Source organism: Mauremys reevesii, linkage group 4 (assembly GCF_016161935.1).
Source record: "Mauremys reevesii isolate NIE-2019 linkage group 4, ASM1616193v1, whole genome shotgun sequence".
NCBI classification, from domain to species: Eukaryota; Metazoa; Chordata; order Testudines; family Geoemydidae; genus Mauremys; species Mauremys reevesii.
The window spans coordinates 67,172,148-67,195,314 of NC_052626.1; the positions used below are offsets into that span (position 1 = coordinate 67,172,148).

At 39.5% G+C, this 23,167-nt stretch overlaps 2 protein-coding genes across 9 annotated transcripts in view; one reads left to right on the forward strand and one right to left on the reverse strand.

The window, feature by feature from the left end:
• Positions 1–14,902, reverse strand: part of SLC39A9 (solute carrier family 39 member 9) — a 38,101-nt gene extending 23,199 nt beyond the window's left edge. For all 3 annotated transcript variants that reach the window (XR_005597594.1, XM_039534768.1, XM_039534769.1), the window contains exons 1-3: positions 14,030–14,902; positions 5,538–5,646; positions 1,413–1,604 (exon numbers count right to left, since the gene is read on the reverse strand). Coding sequence is in view for 2 of the 3 variants with exons in the window: in XM_039534768.1 (XP_039390702.1) it covers positions 1,413–1,604; positions 5,538–5,646; positions 14,030–14,125 (397 nt within the window). In the remaining variant the exon portion in view is untranslated. The remainder of the gene's footprint in view (positions 1–1,412; positions 1,605–5,537; positions 5,647–14,029) is intronic.
• An 84-nt stretch (positions 14,903–14,986) lies between these two features.
• ERH (ERH mRNA splicing and mitosis factor) lies at positions 14,987–22,560 on the forward strand. Of its 6 annotated transcripts, none has more exons than XM_039534772.1 (5): positions 15,262–15,285; positions 16,649–16,740; positions 17,286–17,373; positions 18,888–19,008; positions 22,075–22,560. In XM_039534772.1, the coding sequence occupies exons 2-5, from the start codon at positions 16,654–16,656 to the stop codon at positions 22,175–22,177; spliced, it is 399 nt and encodes a 132-aa protein (XP_039390706.1). In that variant the 5' UTR covers positions 15,262–15,285; positions 16,649–16,653; the 3' UTR covers positions 22,178–22,560. The 6 variants fall into 6 exon arrangements, with proteins under 6 accessions (XP_039390707.1, XP_039390708.1, XP_039390706.1 ...); XM_039534770.1 differs by lacking the exon at positions 15,262–15,285 and adding an exon at positions 15,314–15,614; XM_039534771.1 differs by lacking the exon at positions 15,262–15,285 and adding an exon at positions 15,682–15,783.
• The last annotated feature ends 607 nt before the right edge of the window (positions 22,561–23,167 follow it).

The window sequence follows — 23,167 nt, forward strand, 5'->3', positions numbered from 1 at the left end:
CGTTTAAAGGTTATACTCCATTCTAACCTCTATATCTCTCCTATCTTAAGGGAACAGAAAATCTAGTCAACTGAGATTACATTAATGGGTAATTAATACCACTGGTTCAAGTCAGGAAAAGGCATTTTATAAATCCCTAACTATTCTGGCAACACTTGCAGTTACTCTGCTTTATCTCCCACATTAAATATAACAAAGGCTCGGAAAAATTGTTCCCTGTATTGTTCAGTTTTTGAGTCTGTGCATCTTAATAGGTCAAAGACACAAGGAAGCCCGTTTTCTCCTAATCAGGAAAGAGAAAAAAAAAAGTGTTGTAAAATGTAGAAAACAAGGATTAATATAAGTTGCTCTACTGAGTTTTTTGCTAACCTATTTGCCAAGCCTCCATTTGAGGAGCTAAGTGAATAAGATAACAGAGTCAGTACACAGACATGAGCATCTGCGGGGAAGACTTTCAATCGAGGTGAGAAGCCTATGTGTAGAGGAGGGGAAAGACAGAAAAGTGAGAGAATGTGATAAAGAGTATAAAATACTTACATTAACAAAATCTAAACATAAGCACATTGCTGAACACTGACAGGAAATAAGGATGTAAGTGAAGTGTGATAGAATTTTGAACTACATTTTATTCAAAAGGTTTTTATAGGGGAATAAAATTTCACATTAAAATTACAAATATTTATTGGCTTAGTTTTCAGGAAAGATTACCTACATTTTGTTCTGCTGTACACAGAAAACCAGCATGCACTTACCGGGAAACTACTGAGGAAAATTACCCGTGAAAGTCACCATAGCCCTTATCATGCTTGGTGGTCCATGTGAAGTCCACTGAAGTCAACAGGGCTCCATGTGGTTGCAACAGTCAATCTGTGCAGATCACAATGCAGGACTGGGGCCTTTCTTCCATGAAAATTTACAGCCTGAACTAAGCCAATATTTTGTTCTTTGAAATGTTTAATTCTAAGCAAGACAATAAAGTAGGTAATGAAGTTAAGGCTCTGGCTCTTCAGTTTTGGATTTTTGCTATGTCAGTGGACTACTCTATTTGTCATATATTAAAACCTACACTGCTTAAAGCCTTAACACACAATGCTGTTGGTCATCTATTATTTCTAAGTAGACTTTCTCTGTCAGCATGGCACAGTCCACACACTTGAGCATTATGAAGCAAATATTCACATTATGCTGGCTTCCAGCACTGACAGTAACACTGCTTTATTATTTCACATAACAGACCATGCTTACTTATGTTTGTAGAATACCAAGCTAAACAGAGCCCTCATCCTGACTGGGCACTACTGTATTAAAAATACATCATAAATCATCATTTTGAAAATACACCTTGTTAATTCATTCTGGTTGCTCACTAGCTCTAAGGCAAGTGCCAGTCTGGCAGGAGAGGCTTTACTTACCATCTGTAGAGTGCACGTGGGAGCTGCCTATCTGGTCCACCAAAAGCATGAAGACAAAACCAAGGACAAGGGAAACGCCAATGTACGCGTGTAATTTTGAATGGTCGTGGCCATGCTCATGCTCAGCTGTTATTTCTGCTACTTTCTCAGATTCAATCACATTTTGCGTCTCACTGGCCTGATGGTGCTTCCCTAAAGCAGATAAACAGGTTGATTAGGAGTGAAGATCCCAAAGGTGATGTTCTAATATTTTCTAATCCTTCACTGAAAGCTTTCTTCATACCTGGTCTTAACAATATAAAGCAGGAAAGAAAAATAGATTTAGAATTTTTTGTTTTATTTTTAATGTCCTAGTTTATCCCACTTTGGGGACCAACACTACTACTGTAGTAATTGAAAGTATATCTGAAAATGTAGAAAACATCCAAAAATATTTAAATTGTATTTTTTTAATCGCATGATTAATTTTTTTAATCGCTTGACAGCCCTACTTAAAATCTATCTTTCTGTGGTTAGTAAACTTGTTTTATATTTTACCTAAAACAGTATGTTTTGGTTGAAGTGCTTGTGAAATCTCAGCTCAATTTACAAAAGGCTAGTGTGTGTCCATTCCACACTGAGGGAGTGGTGAACTACTCAACGAACTTACACTGGCCAGGCTTCTGACCAGTGCAAGACAATTTAGTTCTGGGGTGCAAAGTTGGGGAGCTGAGGGGAATTGGCTGGAGCCTCCCTATTGATGGTTCATGAGTGGCTGGGAGATCATTCATGTAACACAGTTGAGTGTGTTCCCGCCTGTGGATGTCCGTGTACGTGCAGTGCCTACCAGAGCATGACTTCAGGATCAGTGTGAGCAGTAGCCCAGGTTGGTGGGTATGAAGGGCTGAGTGGTCCCTAAATCCAGGTTGCACCCTGGGGACCCCGCCACAACATCTGAAGTTATAGTATAGCCCCAAGTATGGAAGTCAGACTTTACTAAAAATGCATTTAACCATACTTAAAAGCCCCAAGTATATTCACAAAAATTAAGCTGTTTTAGTTTCTCAATAACATGACCCCAGTCATCTCAGCGGCCCTTTCGTTGTTTAGGTGGGAAAAAAACAATAACGGAAGCATGGTGACTAGTTTGAGCAAAGTTCTGGGTTTTGTTCCTGACTACAACGTGACCTCGGGCATGTCATTTAACTCTTTGCACCTCAGCTAACTCATCCATAAAAATACTGTACACTTCCATAGCACAGGTCACCTGAATCTCTAAAAAGTACTTGACAGATAGCAAAACAGGTGCAGCTAGCTTGCCAAATCAGTGACAGAGTCAGAAGCCCTGAGAGATATTCCTGACTCCCAGTCCCCATTCTAGCCTCTAGATAGAACTTGCTGGCTCCATCACAAAAGAGGGATACTACTTCTGAGTGTGTTTGCTAGGTTTACTTAGTATTTGTAAAGCACTTCAAGATCCTCGTAGGAAAAGGTGCAACAGAAGTGCTAAGTATGATATTGTGTTGGACCCAACCTTTGTCTCTTTTAACATTATTATAATTATTTTGTAAGGTTTTTTCCCCCTGAGAAGACATAATTAATGTATATTCAGAGGGGTGACTCCGTATTTTCATGAAAACCCTTAGAAGGGGGGTATTTTAAAATGGATTTAAATGAAGCATTTTGCAATGCTTCAATGCCCTACAAAATGCATGCATGGTGACTTTGAACAAAGAGGTATCTGTGGCACACAAGACATTCTACAGACTCCTGAAGAAACAGTTAGCTGTGGATGATGAAATCGCTGAATAAGTCTGGGGTGTTTTTTTTTTGTTGGTTCAAACGCTTGAGTAATACTGAATATTGTTTTCTATTATGAGGACTTCTGGCTTAATTAAATATTAATGGCCTCTTGAGGACAGCAGCCACTGTTAGAGACATCTGGGACAACCCTAGCAAAATATAATGATGTCTCACTGCTACTCTTTTTATGAATTAAATGGACCTTTTAACAGATCACTTCAGGGGGAGAGAGTGGAACACTGTGCAAATGTTCAGTTATACTCTGTGCACAGATCATTTAATTTGCAATTAAAGGGACACTGTCCAGTTTATTGCTGTTTTTACACTCTTCCTACATCTCCGTCTGGTCCTTTTGCACTGCTCAGGCACTACTCTTGCATGAGTCTCTCATTCTTGTCTTTGTGCCTTCTCTTATGCTGTTCCCTAAGCTTGGAACTGTCTCCCTGATTTTGCATGCCACTAAAACACCCTTTCTTCTTTCAATCTTCCTTAAAAGCACTGTTTCCAGAAGGCCTTCAAACAATAACCCAAAAACCAAATTTAAACAGCTTTAAGGGAAAACAGACTAAGTTTAACTTTCACGTACTTACACACTAGCACAAGGTAGCAAAGTTTGTGTTGCAACACTGCAGAGGAAAGTGTATTGATTAAGCAAACTTTCCACTGGAATTTTAAAAGATGTAGTGGAAAACATTTTATTTGCTTTGGTTTTGTAAGACTCTCAGGCTTTTACAAAAGCTTCTTTAGGGCCAAATATAGCATGACTGCATCTCTTTAAAAATAGTCTTAGGTATGAACAGACAACTGGAATAAAGAAGAGAAGACAGTCCATTTCTTAATTTAGCACTTCAATAAGTTTTAGATAGAGGACAAAAGCAAAACAATTAAATTTTAGGCCTGCTAGACATCAGTGAGTGAAGTAAAACAAGTCAGATCAGATTCTTATGCTTAATTCTGAATGTCTTATTTTGTAAGTGGACCCTTTACCTTTTATAACAACCTTCATGGCTGAGTCTATGTAAGTGGGTGCAGCTCTCTACAACTTTATCTTCACATATAATACACATTTTATGCAGTAATATTAGGATTAACTCATTTTTCCTTGATTTATTAGTTCTAGTTCTCTTCGACTTGCCCTAGAAAAGTAGACAAAGGATCAAAGTGTGATTTGTAACCTGAGTTATACTGAAGGGACCTAAATTCTGGGCTGAAATCACTTCACCTGAAAAAAATAACTCTCAATGTTCCTTAAATAATTTCTTTACAGCTAAATTGGCTTTGTTCAGGGTATTTTATGTTAGAAATTTAGTTTAAGATATCATGAATGCATACTGTAAGTTTCCCAGTTATGTATTTTACTTCAATATGGATGGACAATATGCATGAACTGCTGTGTAAATAGGAAGAGACAGAATTTTTCAAATGCCTCTTATTTACACTATAGTTTAATGGGTCAGATCATCTCACTGAAGGTGTTAAGCCTGGGCAATAAACCGACCAAAAATTTATTGAGAAAAGTGTAAGTGCTCCCAATAACATTGTCTGCTGCTATGCTAATCATAACAAAGATTAAAATGGAATGGATCACAAACCCTCAACTAAAGTGCAGTATAGCGAGAGGCTACAATAAACATACAGATTGGAAAGTGTATGAACACATGAATAAATAGTTTAATGTTATTGCAAGGTTCTATGTTTATTAAATATGAATAATTTTAAGTTACATGAAAGACACTAGACAAGCCTAAAATACACAGAGACTAAAAAGTAGGTTAAATAAGTGCAAATGGTAAAAATGGAAAATATATTCTCCTCCAAAGCATGTAAAATGAAAGCACAGATATATCAAGAAAAAAACCCAAATTTACTATGGTGGCATAGAGCAGTGGTTCCCACCCACTGATATGCAGTAGCAGTACTGGTACTTCAAACATGTTTGAAAAGTTCTCTAGAGTCACCTCTCCCCCATCTTGACATTTCTTTGTATTAGGACCCAGTGTGTTTCTGCCACCCACCTTTGACTGAGTTACTGATCTTAAATCTACTCAAAACCTGTGTCATACCATTGGAAAAGCACCTGAAGCTCCAATGAGGATTAGAATGCACTTGAATGAGAGATAATGGGCATTACCTGATAAAACTAAGGGATGGTATAACTGGTACAGTCATCCAAGACTTTGGGGCTTCAGGTATACCCTATGCCTATGTCTCTCTAAGACATGTACTTTCACTTAAAAAAAATCAGTTGGTGTCAAACAATTTTGCTAATTAGTTTAACAGGCAATTTTGGCCTTGCACAACTGTCTTGCACAAGGACATATATCAGGCTGTTTTTTTCCTCACCCTCCAAAATGTCTTCATAAAGTGCATGTACTCCTTCAGGCACAATCACAGCCAAAGCAGTTCCGCAGAGGAGCCCAGCACCCAGAACTGTCACCAGCTTTAACCTTTCCTGCAAGCAAGCATAAAACAAGTAACACTCTTTAGTAATGAACAACAAACTCTCCTATCCCCCAACAAAAAACAGAAACTTTAACATTTGGAATCAATATTTTTGCTCAAGAGTGTTGAAGTAGCATGAGAAATTACAACTCCTGATCCACAGATCAAGGTAGGATGGATGCAATGCATGTTTCCCTTGCAATGTTTTAGAGATTACTTTAATCCAGTGTTAAGTGAGATCTGTCGTCATTAGACTCACTTACGAGCTTTTTCTGCATACACTGTCAAACACTATTTAACACACACTACTTACTTTATGCTAGAGTAAACTTACTTCATGCAGTCCTGCTCAACAACTCAGTGCTTCATAAGATTTGTTACTTTGAATTACAAAGTAGGGTGGATAGAAGGCCATGCTTTTTAAAAAAAAAATATATAAGTGGATTATTTTATGTAAATACATTTCTCTTTAAAACTAAACCTATTTAAAATTAAATTTGAAATTACGATAGCTGATATTAAGGCGTAATTTTACCATAATCTATTAAATAATTTAGATTAAATAAAAAACTAATATTCAAGAAGTATGTTTGCTGCTGAAGTATTAAAGAAAATCAAACCACTGAAATGGTTGAAGTCATTGGCTAAGCACCTGGAACCAGTCTGTTGAAATGTTAAACCAACTTTTGAAAGAACTAGCCTCTTCTGCAGGTGCAGAGAGTATTTTCTTCATATCAGTTTATTAAACTAAAAGCTCAGTTCAATGGCTACTTCATTCAATGTTAAGAACATAACTGGGAGTTGAAAAGCAAGAGAGCTTGTGAAAACAAATGAGGTGCAAGAGGGTGAGATCTACTAGTTCTAAAATCTTGAATGATGTGATGACCAGAAATAATCATTTAAATTCACTCATAATTTAGTTTATCAGTTAGTTTTAAATAAAAAAAAGTTTATCAAAATGTTTTGTATGTATTCAACATATTTACAGTAGTTTTATTTAATAAAAACAAAATTAAAATGCTGTTTTTGTGCATTTTAACTGAATTCCAATTTCCATTCAAATGCAGATTGACACAAATCACAAGTACAAAATTAATCTAGTAAAGAAGAAATGTAATATTCACTATTTTCTAATGTGATAAAAATATAAAAATTAAAAATCTGAATAAATGTATGCTAAGCTATATAATTGGTTAAATAAGCATGCAGAGATATACTGTATCCTCCTGGATAGCAAAATAGAGGACCAAATTTAGTGTGAAGGTTATATTTAGTTGCAAACTAACATGTTTTAATGCTTACCAACCAAAGAGAATCAACCTCTCTTTAGGAAAATCATAAAAAGTACAAATGCAAATCAAGATTAAAATTGATTTAAATCAAAATTTCCTGCTTGCTGATTTAAATCATGATTAGAAGCAGTGATTGATATCAATCTACCCTGTCAGAAATACACAATGGGTTAAAATTTGCCAATCATCATTTAGGATTCCCCTCTTCCCAAAAGTGAGGTCTATTAGACTAAAGTACAGTCCCCCAAAATAGTGGTAACAGATTAATAGATTATTATCCCTTCTCTAATTTCTGTGGTTGATTAGAAAAAGTTCACTATTTTTCAAGTATGCCTGATAGATTCCAAAGTAGTACAAAAAGAGAGTTTATAAAAGAGTAGGGAAAAAATGATCCACAAAAGTTTACAATATAGGTTTTTATTCCAGAAACTGAATTTCTTAACTTTACATTCCTAAAGGTTAATAAACAGTTGGAATAGGAATGTGTATTGTCAGCATCTCTAAGTTGGACAATTTTGAGCAGGAAATGAACATGAAAAATGTCCTCTTCTTTGATAAATCAATGAAATGGGAAATACCATTTCCCAATAGAAAGGACTATGTTACTTGACAATGAAGATTACTCTGAACCTCAGCTGCCAGATCCACTGAGGTGAATACTGTTTAAGCATATATGAGTTTTGAAGGATGCCCACCAGCAGCCCAATTTTGACAGATTCAGGTTTATACTTTCAGAGCCATTCAAGCAAGGCCATTTTTGAGGTGTCCCCTTACAAATGGTAATCCTTATTTTTGTCCATTGTAAAAATCCAAATGTTTGTCCTAGGAAGCCAAAATCTACCCTGCAATGTTAAAACCAATAAATAATAATGTAGTATTAATACAGTGTACAACTTGTTGATCATTGTTGATCATTCCCTTTATAACTTATTTTTTGAATTATGGTAGCACCTAGAAACCCTGATAAGGAGCCCAACTATAGTAGACCAGGGTGTCAAATACACACCTGGCCAGCAAGGTGTATTTATGAAGCCTGCAGGATATATCCATTCTGTGCGGAAACTCAGCTTTCATTTAAAAAACAAAGGAAATTTCTAGACTTCATGGCTGAGAGATAACTTTCTAATCATAAACAGAGTGTAACTGATAAAGTGACATCTGCCTGAATCCACAGTTTGAAACAACAATGTAGGGGAAATTCCTCTTGTTCTCTATTAATCTGAAGTGTCAACTCTACACCCCAATAATGGTATTTCAATGTCAACATTAACTATTAATTGCTAATCACTTTAATAGATGGATTGGGGAAGGAGCTGGGACTGAAAGCCCTGGTGGAGGCAACTGGAGGTTGCTATAGGCAAGGAAATGTAGAGGAAAAGAACTGAGAAGACTCACAAAACAAGGAAGGAGGGAGAGAAAGAGAGGATGGAGGATAAGGAAGGAAAGAAACAAAGCTCAGGAATAGCAGCGGGCCTAAAAGGGAGCATCAATGTGTGATAAATGTAACAACAAAGCACTCAACAGCTAATAAATAACCACATGTTTAATTACTACACGAAGGCCACATGCTCCCTTTGAACTCTGTGCAAACCTCCCATTGACAAGGGTAGGGTAGGCATTGTGCTGTGAATTATTAGGAATATATAGCCCTGCATTTCTCTCTGCCCATTGATCATAGCTGTATAAGGGGATTTGCCCTCCTTATCTCCAAATGAGTTTCACACCTTGTGCTAACCACGGTACAAAGAGTAAAAAAAATGATCTTAACACCAAAAAACTTCCAATCTAAATGACAAGAGATGCAACAAGTGAGGCAACCAGAAAGAATGAGGAAGGTAGTCGAGGGAAATAGTTACTATATAGCCCAGACACAGGCAAAGCTAAATGGCTGATAGTTGTATTAAAAAAAAAGAAAAGAAAAGACAGACATCTCAGAGGCACCTTCTGGCCATCAACAACCTCGCTAGCTTATCAACAACCTCACTAGCAGCTTCCCCAGACACTGTGCTAAAGAGAAGTCCTGAGGAAATATTTGAATGAGGACAGAGTAGTGTCTTTATGAACTAATTCAGAATGTATACCATGCATGAGTGGCAGCATATTAAAAAAAAAGCCCAAAAGTCTTCATGGGAGAAGTGGACAAATGGATAACCAAGGCTGACACTGACAGTCAACTGAACACCATACAAATCAAGAGAGGATAAATTAGGTGTTAAATTGTGAAGGGTAAGACTAAGAATCTGAAGTCAATATTTGATGTGGCAGCGAAGAGGGAAATCGGTGGGTGATTTCAGAGAGGGGAGCCACGTGAACAGAATGATGACCCAGGAAGATTAGTAGCTGCATTTTAAATGGCGCTGAGGGGAGCAAAGTGGGTATCAGGAAAGCCAGAGAGAAGGTGGTTTCTATAGCCTAGGCAGTAGATGAACAGGGCTTGGATGGAAGTTTTAGCAGCATGGACAGAAAGAAAAGGGTAGGATTTTAGAGATTTTATAGCGGGAGATAAGGCAGGATTTGAACGCGGCCTACATGTGCTGGTTTAGAGAGGATAGAGCTGATGATGACACCTAGGTTGTAGGACTATTGCTGGTGAATAAACCAATATGCAATATAGCTTGTTCACCCATAGATGATACTGGTTCTGAATAGCAGTGGTAACAGTAACAAAAACAAATGTATGTAACTCAGATATATAGGGAGTGCGGCAGCAGCCAAAAAAGCTAACAATGTTAGGAACTATTAGGAAAGGGATAGTTAATAAGACAGTAAATATCATAATGCCTCTATTTACATCCATGGTAAGTCCCATATCTTGAATACTGTGTGCAGACCTGATTGCCCCATCTCAGAAAAAGATACATTAGAAATGGAAAAAGTACAGAGAAGGGCAACAAAAATGATGAGGGGTATGGAACAGCTTCTGTATGAAGAGAGATTAAAAAGACTGGGACTTTTCAGCTTGCAAAAGAGATGACTAAGAGGGAATATAGAGATCTATAAAATCTTGACTGGTATGGAGAAAGTGAATAAGGAAATGTTATTCACTCCTTCATGTAACACAAGAACCAGAGATCATCCAATGAAATCAATAGGCAACAGGTTTAAAACAAACAAAAGAAAGTACTTCTTCACACAGTGCAGTCAACCAGTGGAACTCATTGCCAGAGGATGTTGTGAAGGCCAAAACAACAGTAGCGTTCAAAAAAGAACTTGATAAATTCATGGAACATAGATCCATCAATAGCTATTAGCCAGGATGGTCAGGGATGCAACAGTATGTTCTGAGTGTGCCCTAACCTCTGTTTGTCAGAAGCTGGGAGTGGACGACAGGATGGATCACCTGATGATTACCTGTTCTGTTTATTCCCTCTGAAGCACCTGGCATTAGCCACTGTCAGAAGACAGGCTAGTGGGCTAGACTGATGATTGGTCCAACCCAATATGGCCGTTCTTAGGTGTTGAGCAAGAAGTTGTCCTTACTACACTTTCCTGACTATAACTGTGCTTTAAAGGCCCCTCTCCAGCAACATACCATCAGACAAACTGACTTGATTTAAAAAAAATGGAACAAGTGAAAATTACTATTGATGACCCATATAAAAAAAACCTAAAACCTTGCCAGGGCTTAAACTTTTCACATTAAAAAAATGAATATGAACTCTACTGAAGGATTAAAACAGGAGTAAGTTGTGAAATTCCTGTTTTGCAAGCATCTAACATTTCACATTACAGAAGGGATTCAATCCCCAAGGTAGGTTTAAACCGAAATCATGTAAATCATTAAAAGGGTTTATTTAAAGGAAAGCTTGAATTATGGAGCTGTATTAGTCAAAGATAACAACTGAGCTCTCAAAAGCACCAGTACACAGTTTATGTCAGCTCGATTAAAAAAAAAAAAGAAGCGTGATCAGCAGATGCATAAACGCAGAATGTCGCTGACTGTTTTATGCTACTTCTTCTAAGATTTACCATGGCATTTATACTGATCTGAAAGTCTGATCAGAAGATTACATACAAATTTCAATGGAATATAAAAAGGTATTCTACTCTCTACACAACTACAAAGATGTCACTGCAAAAGTTTAGTTTTTCTTAAACAATTAGCAAACTGCAGTGAAAAAGCAGTCACCATCATCCTAATTTGATACATAACAAGGCCAAGTGCTAGTTTATGATGAAACTAACAACTTATTTGTTTAAAATATAATCATCAGCTAGTCAGGAGGTTAAAGTGAAAAAAAAAACAGAACAAGTAATTTCATGAAAATTAATAATGTAATTATAGTAACACCTCACAACACAAACATGCTTCAATCTGAATCATTCGATTAGTCACATTAGGTCCTTATCTACACACACACACACTTACACTGGTTTAGATAAAACTAATGGAAACCTCTGTGTGGACAGACATTTTAAGAGTGACTTATATAATTTAGCTTAAACATGTTTCTGAGGCCTAATCTACACTTAAAATTCTGACAGGCATAGATAGCTACGTCGCTCCCTCAGGGGGGATAATGACATAACTATGCCAACCCAAGCCCTTGTGTGGACACATGGCTAGTTTGACAGCAGACTGCTTCCATGGACCTACCTACCACCACTGGGGGCGGTGGATTACCTACAACAACAGAAAAAACCTTTCCATTGCTGTGGGAAGGGTCCAGTACCGGGGTAGGCAACCTATGACACAGGTGCCGAAGGCGACACGCAAGTTGATTTTCAGTGGCACTCACACTGCCCAGGTCCTGGCCACCGGTCCGGGGGGCTTTGCATTTTAATTTAATTTTAAATGAAGCTTCTTAAACGTTTTAAAAGCCTTATTTACTTCACATACAACAATAGTTTAGTTATATATTATAGACTTATAGAAAGAGGCCTTCTAAAAACGTTAAAATGTATTACTGGTATGCAAAACCTTAAATTGGAGTGAATAAATGAAGACTCGGCACACCACTTCTGAAAGCTTGCCGACCCCTGGTCCAGTATGTTGCTACAGCGGGAGAGCTATAGCACCAGTAGCGGAGACATAGCCTAATTGACTTAAACTGAACTGAAATAAGATGGGTGTAAAATGAAATAACAGTGTCCACACAGCCTTTTGCACGAGTTCACTGAAATCTGGGGTTTTTTTTAAACACACCTTAAGCTAAACTGTTGCGACTTTACATATAGACAAGCCTTAGGATTAAATATTATGACAACTGAAGTGTTGTCTACATGGTTAAATTTTTTTTACAAGATTACGTTGATTTAACTGTGCTTAGACACTATGGTGATGGGAGCCAATATCAGATACTGTACAGAAAGAACTGTTTGAGCGTTAAACCCTAATATAATCCAATATGAAATACACCAGTCCAAAACCTGCACAGAACAAGAGAACCATAAACTCCACACTGTTTTCTTGCACAGTCACAAGAGTGTCTTCATGTCAGCCAAGTTAAAAAGAACTTGGGTCTAAACTGACTTGTCCTTATTTGAAAATTAATTAGGCAAACAGATTTTCAGTTAGGAAAACAATTCACTAAGTCATCCCTGAAACAAACTGCTTCATTCAAAATCTGTAGTTATACAGACTTTGGAACCTTCTTTTGAGACTGTCTGCACCCAGATCTCACAACATTCTAAGCAAAGGTAATTTCACTCCTAAACTAATCTAGTTTAGAACCCCAGGATTACAGTTTGGAATTAAACCTTGAACAAAGGTAAACAAACTCACTATTTTTGCACACCAGGTTAGTGCATATTCCAGAAAGGCCAAGTTCTTGTAACAAGCAAAGCAAGAAAAATTGGAAAAGGATCTACTAGTTAAACCATTATTGCTAATGCATAAGGTGCTACCTTGCTAATGAGACTATGAGATGGCCATAATTCCCACTGAGACATTTTCTCAACAAACTTTCAATATCACATTCACTTCTAAACTCCCCTTTTCATCTACTGATTCCATTATTAGAATCACAAACAAAAATGTGTAATGCCACTGATATACATCATATCTAAAGCAAAAAGGGAACTAGGAGCCAAGCATTAAACATTTAATTACGTGAAGAAATCCGTTAGGGCCTAACGTGTGTTTTATTTAATAAAAGAAGTTTCTCCCCCTCCTCCAGAAGATACTCCTTCATCTTAATGTCTCTACGACAGTCTTCATTCATGTGCACCCCCACATCAACGTTGTGTCCTTAATGTGCCTAATCAAGGATAAGGCTCCTAACACTATATTATACTTATATCGTAAACTCTTTGTGGCAGGAACTTTTATTGTTTGTAAAACACTTAACACAATGGGGCCCCAGTACTAACCGGGGGTTCTGGGTGCTACTCCAATATAAAAACAACTATTTGAGGGATTGGGAGAGGTGGGGTCACTTTTGAACAGTGGGGAACTGTGAAGATATGAGGCTCAGCTCATAAGAGGTGAGAGAACAGATTAAGTCACCCCATCTCCCTCAAATACTACAGTGATGTGGACCATATAAGTATCCAAATAGATTACATAATGCTCAGAAGATTTTTGTGAGCTCTAGAAGTCACACCCAATTTTCTTTGTGCACAGGGAAAGCAACCATGATGAAGGTTTGGAATATTATTGTGGAAAATTAAAGAGGGAAACACTGAGTTTTGTAGAGAATTTCTCTTATTATTTGTATTAGTGTTTTTAGACGCCTCAGCCCTGACACTGTGCAGACATATAATAAAAACCAGTCAATGCCTTCAAGAGTTTATAATCTAAAACCATTTTGAAAAAGAAACATCCAGCTTCTGCCACCTCCTTCCTACTGATGCAGAGTCTTTGTTCTACTTTGGCAATGAGAGGTTCAGATCTGCAGTTCCGAATTAATTGTACAATTCATTTTAAAGCAATTTTAAAATACATTTTACACGCATCAGAGATTCTGTGCTGTGCTGTTGAATAAGATTTAATATTTCACTCAATGTTTCTTTTGAAAGCTCCCTAATTTAAACTGTCACTGGTAACTAGATGTCAGCAGCCCCAAGGGGACGAGCTAGACAATTTGATAGGTGTCTGTCTCTCTCATTCCCAAGATTCTTGCATGACAAGAGATGGACAGTCTGGTGCAACCTGCTTACCTCTGAAAAATTAACTGCCAAGGGGATAATCCCTGCCACATAACAGCCAACCAGCATAGCCAGAGACAGCAGACTGATGGAGATGAAATCATCCATGTTGTTCCTTTTTGTCCACTCGCTTAAAGTGAAATTCAACTTTTCCAGCTTTTAGTGCATGTAGTTTTTCAACTTGTGCAGGTGTTGTGGCTCCAGCAGTCATGAAGGTCAGAGGCGCCTCTTCCCCGGTGGTGCCACAAACTCCCTCCCTCCCCCAAGAGCTACGTGTGTGAGAGACACCCCGCTTTCCTGGCCCCGATCCCTAGATCTGTCAATAGCAACTGGGATACCACGATTCTCCCCCTCTCGCCGCCTGCCGTCAAGGGCCACAGGGGATTAAGCCACCCCCGGGGGAGCGGAAAGGCCCTTTCTCTCCCACAGCCTGGGGGCAGGGGGCACCTTTTCGCCCGGGTGAGAGACGGGCCCACCCCGCTCGCAGACGATACCAGCCCCAGGTGCAGCAGAAAGGCCGCTCGCCCCGAGGCACAGGCCACTCAGCAGCTCCCTGGAGGGAGCCTGGCCCGTCCTACCAGCCCCAGGGAGACGCCGGCAGCGCCTTCGCCCTCCCCTGCTGGCCCCTGGTCTCGGCGGACTGGGAGGGGGGCGGTTCAGCGGGGAGCTCAGGCTTCAGGCTCCCCTTTGCGCCCGGCGTCCCCCGCGGCTGCCATGGAGGCCAAGTGGCAGCTCCGCAGTCACACACTTCCCCTTCCCGAGAGCAGCTTCCGGGTTAGCGGCCTGAGCCTCCCCCCGGGGGGGGGCAGGAACGGAGCGTCTTTCTCACGTGACTCACTTTCTGTCGCCACTTCCCGCCCGATTCCAAGATGGCGGACAAATAATTAGGAAGGGACCATCTTGGATGGGGCGAGAGGCGCAAAGTCTCTGATAGGATACGGTGCCCTTATCAAAGATGACTGCTAAAGTCTCAAAGAACGACGCCATTTTGCCCCTCCCAGTATACGCAACGCCGGCGAACGCTTTGCCATGTTGTATTCTCGCGAGAGTTTCTCTATAGCACTAGCGACGCTCTGGTCTGGTTTCGTGATGTCTATGGTAGGGAGCTAGGGGCTGGTTGGCGGTTGGTGGAGTATTTCCGGTTAGCGCGGGGGATTGCGGGTGACCGTTGGGAACTGTTCGTTCGGGACCGTCACAGTCAGCGGGGCTGTGGAGAACGAGTCGCCATGGTGAGGAGGGGGCGATCCCGGGGTGCGGGGAGGAACCGGGTCGGTCGGGCCGCGCCACAGTGGCGGCGGGAATGGGTCTGCTGAGGGCGACGTAGCGCTGCGGCCTGGCGGAATCCCCAGCCGCGTGTCTCCTCCCGCCCCCCACTCCGGGGCTGGGGACCGAGCGGGATACAGACCCCGCCCCTTCCCTACCGCACGAGCTCCGCGGGGAGAGGGGCGGGAGCGAGTCTGGCTCGCGCGGGGCAGGATCATGGGGACCCGCGCGCGGCGGTTTTTTCCCATCCGCGGTGGAGGAGGGGCCGTGATTCCCCAACGGGCATCTCCAGCCCTCGGCTGCTCCTCGCGCAGGCCCGTGCTTGTCCACGCGGGTAGATTCCTTACCCACAGCGCGTGTCTGCCCTGGCCGCTGGGGCAGGGGCTTTAGCCTGAGGGGCGACCGGGCTTGTGGCTTTGTCTGGTTCTCTCTGCTGCGCACGTGGGGCCTAGGCGGGTTCTTCGCGATGCGATTTCAGCTCGTTTATACACCAGAAATTCTAGGTCTGTTTGGGCTGGAAAAGCAGGAGAACTAGTGTAAATGAAATCCCCAAAGGGAGTGAAAGGCCTGTATACATCACACGCGTGGGGCGGGGAGTCAAGTCCAACTTTTAGGAAATCCTCTGCCGGTCACTTTTTAATCGTTATAAACTCTTATTCAAAGAGCTGCTTCCTTGAATTTGTCGACCATAATGCCATTAAACAGGTGGTGGTTTGTTTTTTAATTGAAATGTTTCCTTGTAGCACTTAGAATCCAGAGCCCTCTTTATATGTTAGGAACGGAAAGTGAAATTGATATATGTACTGCTTCACTGGTTAAACTGAGTGAAATGCAGAAAGAGCTGATAATCCTAGTGCTTTGTTACTTTCATGTGAAAGTGAACTACACTGAAGGAAGTCTACTGATCAATGCTTTGATAGCTGGCTAACAGCTGCCTGTGAAGAGGAAATATTTGAAGCACTTCTGTAAGGGCTAATGCTACTATGACATTCTTTTAAGTGAAGTTCTTGAGCCAATTCAAGCAAACCACTACTCCTGGTTGGCAGTAGGAGTAACTTAAAACCCTAAAAATATCTGCTACATACTGCCTGGGTTCACTTGATCGTACTTATATCAGTGCCCTGGCCCTGCCCTCTTTCCATTCCCAGCTTCCACGATGTCCACTGTTTACTATGGGTGCAGCATCTTAGTCATGTTGCTGAGAGCTAATATACAGTTGGTAGAAGTCTTTCTGCATGGGTACTGAGTAGATGCTGAGGTCTGAGCCTTAGTACTTTGGCTTTCTGCACTTCGTTAAATGTCCATAGGTGGTAATTAAAGCCATTTCTAAAAGACCTGACAAAAACATAGTTGGACTTGCTATAACAGATCAAATGAAAGTTCCATCTTGTCCAATACCGTGTCTGAGAGTGGACAGTATCAGGTGCTTTGGAGAAAGGTGCAAGGAACTAGAAAGTCAGGTATAAAAACAAAACCAGTAACTGCCAGCATTTACAATGGAATAAGCAAATCAGTATAATCTCCAATATAGTAGTGTTTTGTTTTTTAATTTTCATTTCTTTTGTTATGCTAGTGTTGTATTTACAAGGGAAGAGCCTGGGCCTTGCATGCTATTTCTTGAATGCAGTCAGTGTTTTTGAGTGTGAAATAATACAAGATTGTTATTCAAGAGAAACATGTGTGTGCATTGACAAGTCTCAGGATTAATGTAACTGTGATTGGAAGAAAAAATTGCTGGGGCAGCTCTCTTTTCAGTTTCTAATTCATGGTATAATGGGGCATTTGTTTTCTGTACTGCAGGCTCATGGGATTTTTTAGAAAGAAATGCAAAGCCATTTTAAGACTATTACTCTGATTCTCCTTTATGTTACAAGTATATAAGATCTGATTACTAGAAATACAGCTGAATTTGTGTCTCATGGGTTAGTCTTCTAACCTTCAGTTTAGTCTTCATGGGTTTTAATGTGTATTTCTAAGTCTGAGTCACTGTCTTGTTTTTGTGCAGTCTCACACAATTTTGCTTGTTCAGCCTACCAAGAGGCCAGAAGGGAGAACATATGCTGACTATGAATCGGTGAATGAGTGCATGGAAGGTAAGTATTGTTGCCTCTGGGATGAAGATACTTTAGATGATCTCTTCTTGTTAAGGCCAGTTTAGTTTGATTATTTTTTCCAAACTTTCACCTGCTGAGAGAAACCATTCTGAACACATTTCCTTAAATTGAAACGGTATAAAAATACTTACCAAAAAGCACCCTGTTGATGTAACAGTTTGCTGCGAGACTCAAGTGCACATAGGGGCGAAAGAGTTATTTCAAAAAGACTCCTCGTTACTTCACAAATCTTCTTCCTGTGTTTATTCAGAGTCCTATTCTGACTTTACTGACTAAGGCCCTGAAACGGCAATATGAGGTGCACTGTGCAAGTGGTCTGCCTTTGCAGGATCAGACCCCAATTTTCTAACTACTAATTTGTTATCCCTACAAAGTAAATATTACTATGAGCGGTAATCTAGATCCCATTGTTCTGCACATAATCAACTGGATAAATACTAATTGCAAACTCTGCTACTAGGAATGTGTGAGCCAGAAAGAAACCAGTTTGACTTTCAGACACACACTAGTTTGCAGGCTAGATGGAAGACAATGTTTTCATTTGTAAATTGGCCTGATTTTATATGGATTCACCGGTGGCCTCATCATGAGAGGTGCTAAGCACACTCATCTCTCATTCAAGTCAATCGAATGAGTGTTCAGCACTTCAGGACCAGGCTGTGAGACACATAGAATCTCACAGTTCAGACTGCATAATGACACATGAAGCAATTTGGGTGTTTAATTTAGCATTACACGTTCGCACAATGCAAAGAAGATCTGACTGGGGGTTAACATGTAAAAAAATGTGGTATATCACGTTAGTTCTTATACTCTCTAACATCAAGAATATCTTGTTGTACCAACTGCATTAAAGTTTTCCTCAGCTAGACAATTCTTTACTCACCAAAAAAAATTCTAAAATACTTTTTCTTCTAAGATGCCTGTTGTAATGCATGAAAGTCCATTGCTCCATTTGAGAATATATACTTCCTTGCTTGATGTCTCATCCTGCTGCACAGCAGGCATGTGTACAGCTCTGTTGCTAGGATTTGTCAACTTAACTGCTGGTTCTAAATCAGCAATGAGATAATTCTAAACTTTTGCCCTGTAAAAAAACAAGTATATTGTACATTTTTGTTAAATTATGCCTTGAACCAAGTGTAGATTTAAAATCCAGAAGACTGTTCTCACTACTTCATAAGTCATGGTCTTGAACTATTTGACAGTGATACCTTAAAAAGGTGTAAATAATAGTGACCCATTTCCCACATCAGTGTGTTCTGGGTTCTGTACAAACAATTATGAGAACTAATCAACATTGTAAAATTGAAATAAAATATTAAAGCTGAGTGGTATTGTCTATTAAAACAATTCTACAGCATCTGCATGTTCCAATTCTAAATGTGCTTCTAAAAACTAACTTTAATACCAGAAGGAACTTATGGCAAACTGAAACCAATAGCCTTTTAATGCCATTATTGATGGTACTGAAAGTTCTTACCTCTCTGCAGGAGTTTGTAAAATGTATGAAGAACATCTGAAGAGAATGAATCCCAACAGCCCATCCATTACATATGACATCAGCCAGTTGTTTGATTTTATTGATGACCTGGCAGACCTCAGCTGTCTTGTGTAAGTACTATTCTGTTGTATGGAAGGTAGTACCTCAAACACCCATCCTATTTTGCAGATGAAGGGATGGCTTCCCTCCCATTTTGGGAAAACAGGTGTTTTAAAAGTTACAAGTAATTACTTATACGCTCATGTACAAAATCAGTGATGTAATACTTTACATTATTGTAGTATTGTCCATTCTCACCTGTACCTATCAGTTGCTGATGAGAAATGTGTTATTTTCGTTTAAAATGCTCTTTATATTCTGTGTGGTGTAACGAGCTGTGTTGGTGAGGCAGCGGTATTCCATAAAACAGACTGGCATTCCATATCACCCTTAGCAAGAGTTGCATTGGGACATAACATTTGTCTGAGAGTAAGTACACATAGCTTTGAAGTTGACAGTTCCATTTCAGATCTTATCCACAATAATGTTTATAACAGTTTAGGTATTTGTACCCAAACACAATTCAGTAGGATTGCAAATTGCATTATAAACTGTCCAGAGCTAGTGCTTGATCCTTAATTTAACAAAAACTTCATAAGAAAGCTTTGTACTGGAGTGCCAAATGCTACTAAAGCTTGTTTAGCATGGTTTGATTCTGAAGAGGCCACAGTGTTGTTATATCTTACTCCACTGAGGACCATATTGGCAACATGCTAGGGAGCCTACAGGCTGCACCTAACTTTCCTAAAGTGGAGTACGCTGTAGTCAGTTCGTGTGGATGAAGACAGAGCATTGCATGTTAGAAATGCAGGGTAGGATTTAAAAAAAAAAATCACCTAAGGGATTTAGGAACACAAGTCTCAGACTCTCAGTAACAGTTGTACTCTTAAGTCACCTAGAAAATCTCACCTGTAGTCTCCAGGGTTCTCATCTGTATATAAAAGATGAGGGCAGCTCAAGATGGCATTGTAAGTTCTGCATGCTTTCCTACACCTGGACAGGTGACTAGACCCATTTCCCATACTGTTCTGCTCTGGAAAATACAATTTAAATCTCAGCACTTCTAGCAATTCACAACTGGTCTTCATACCATAAATATTCAGCTAATTTTTGGCTTGCATCCCTAAATTTTGTAGAAATCAGACAAGAAGTGTAACATTCAGTTATACTATATTTTTCTGCTTATTCAACTGGCGTGGGCACAACTGCTCTTCATAATCAGAGTAGAAGTTAACTGTAACAGGGTTGTCAAAGTACTTGATAACCGCTGTAGGAAGTTACGGAGTATGGTATGTGTGCAGGTCTGTAAGTCTTCTAGAAAACTTGATCCAGCAGCTGTGAAGCTATTTTTAATAAGTGACTACCTCTCTCATGCAATTACTTGTTTTTGCGACGTATTATTTTGAGAAGTCAGAAGAGAGCCTGCAGGGGATTCCTTACCCCTTCAGATTCATTAGCCAAAGTCATTGATGAGAAGGATGAAAAGATCACTTAATACTAGTTTCTGAAGTTTTATCTTGTCCTTGAGTTCTCCCCCTGCCGTGCTTGATCCCCAGCTACAGCAATATTGGGGTGGTGCAGGGTTGATCAATCATGCTATGTTTTGTTTTCCCCTCTGACAGATTAATGATAGGATCCTTGTTTTTAAAAAGGAGCCTCTGTTTTCTAATACAATATTACGTTTTTTTAATCAGGAGCCTAGTCAAACCTAATAAAGCCAAAGTGTGTTTGAGCCAAATTCTGTTTTAGCTTATAGTTTCCCACCAGATGGCATACTTAGCATGTAATGTACTATGCACAGTTTGTGGCTGCACAAATCTCCATGCGGCTTGATATCCGATCTTTCAATGCAGCTTTAGTTACTAATTCTTAAAGATACATTTAGTGCTCTCTGAGAATTAATAAAAAAGTATCTTGGACTGAATCAAATGGCATTACAGATCTTAATTTTTGGCCCATCCAAGGCTTAATGCTAACGATCCCTTTCTTGTCCTTGTCATATGGGTAGAGAGGATTATGTTCAAAGATGTTCTGTTAATCCCGTTACACCACAATTTCTTGGAGTATCCAGGTCAGGCACTGTATATTTCAAAAGGCACATGCCAGATTTAAGGATTAAAACTGGGCATGAGGGGACAAATCTTAGTACTGCATCTACACAGATAGCTAACTTGATGTATCAGCTTCTTGAGTTGCTTTTGCTATAAATACGTAAGACTGGCAGAAGTGGAGGCAGTGTTTTAATATAATTGTTTCCTGGGTCTGTCAGGATCTTGGTGATGAACTACAATGTCCTGAGTTAGTTTATACAGTAAATGAGCTCAAATAAATTTTTAATCCCTGACTTGTAAAGAGAGAATGAATGTGTGAGAGCTTAGTTCGTAGTATTCTTTTTGCGGGGAGTGTGCTTGTTCTGGGATCTAGACTCTCACTACCAGTTGCTATGTGAATGGGTTGCTGGCTGGAGCTGCTTCCTTATTCTTTTGGCTTTGATCTTTTGTTAGGGAGAATGAAGAAAACACTTAAGAGCGCTATAAAGCCTCATGTGACTGGAAGATCTTTGTTTTTAAAAAAAAAACTTCTTTAAAGATTCTAAGCACAAGTAGAAAATAATTTCTCACTTATTTAAATATTTGAAAATTAATACCTTGCCTGCTGTTTCTTAAATTCAAGGAGGACCAGCATTTCAATTTTTAAAAAATGTTTCATGACTTGCATAAAATTTTCAAATTCTGAGGCGCTTTAAAACACTTTTTTTAAAAGGCTTTCTCTGTTCACTTTCTACTTTCTGTAGATGGAGGAAAATCATTTTTTCCTAAATTTTAATGTAAAAAAGAGAGAGCGAGAGAGAGAATGTGACCTAGTAGTTACTGGTGCTTGAAACATCTGGGTTCTGTTCCATGCTCTTCCACTGATTTACTGTGTAACTTGATCAAGGTCACTTTAGGTAAAATTTCCACTCAGTCAAATGGAAGCACGATCAGGCTTCAGCTATCTGTCTGTAAAACATGGATAATTACTTTGCTATCTGACACACTTGGTGAGCTTTACAAACAGTTGTTAAGCCTCTTCTGAAATATAAAACTGAAGGACAAAGCAATGTTACATTAACCGTTTTGGTTTTTTTCTTTCCCTAGTTACCGTGCTGACACTCAGACATACCAACCCTACAATAAAGACTGGATAAAGGAGAAGATCTACGTCCTCCTCCGCAGGCAGGCTCAGCAAGCAAGCAAATAATGGGGCAGCCTCATTATGGGGTTTGGGGAGGGCTTGGACAACAGGTGTGTACAGTAGTAGAAGTTTTGTATTATAGTCATCCTGCTGTCATCTTGTTAAACTCTAGTCAGGACTGAATGTATTGTTAGCGACACAAGGATTTTGTTCAGTTTGAAACCCTTTTTTTTAGTGTAAATGAAGAAGAAAATGTAACATCTTTGGGAGGGATTTAACTTTGTTTCTCTCTGGTTGGCTAACAATCCTACTTTTGTTCAACCCCCTAGGGCTGTTCATATGCTTTGCTAGATTCACTGTATGTGCCCTTCTGCGGGATATCCAACTATTAGTTATGTCACTGAGACAAAAGACATAGTGGAAAATAAAATGAATACTCTTTAGTTAAATCATGTGTGTGCTGGACTTCTTATCTGACTCCTAAAGCACTTTAGAGTAATTTAAATCTTACTGGTCAGTGTGCTGTATAACAAGGATTGGAAGGCATGTGTGGACTGAACTATGAAAGATTTTCTGTTGCTAAGTGTATAGCTTCATATGAGCAAACTTTTTCCTAAGTGCTGCAAAACAACAAGGTCGGTAAACAAAGCTGATGTGTCTCTTGGACTGAGTGCTTATGGCTTTGAGAGAGAGCCTGGGATTTATACTTATTGCTGGTGAAAATTTTTCCACTTATGGAGTATAAAAGGAAAAGGTTTGTTAGTATGAAGCTATATGGTATGCAAGAGAAAATCTTTGAAACACCTAGGACTGAATAATCTGGAAGGAGTGTATTCTGGTTAAAGTAACGCACAATTTAAAAGAACAACTACAATTCTTAAATACTTTACTTAGTGGGTCATGTGGTGACAAAGAACATCAAGTTTATAGTGGTGTTGCCAGAGCCACTCTTGCATTTCTACTAGAACTGGCAGTTCTTTAAGATCCGGGGGCTCTGATTGTCAAGAATGGGCTCACCTTTATCTGTTGAAAGGTGAACATTTAATGTGTTTATAA

Bases quoted from the DNA above. Each gene is read 5' to 3' on its own strand.
- ERH (XM_039534770.1), top strand. From the start codon at position 15,497: ATGGGGACCCGCGCGCGGCGGTTTTTTCCCATCCGCGGTGGAGGAGGG. The intron at 15,615-16,648 runs GTAGATTCCTTA...TTGCTATAACAG, and splicing joins GCCCGTGCTTGTCCACGCGG to ATCAAATGAAAGTTCCATCT. The intron at 19,009-22,074 runs GTAAGTACTATT...TTCTTTCCCTAG, and splicing joins GCAGACCTCAGCTGTCTTGT to TTACCGTGCTGACACTCAGA.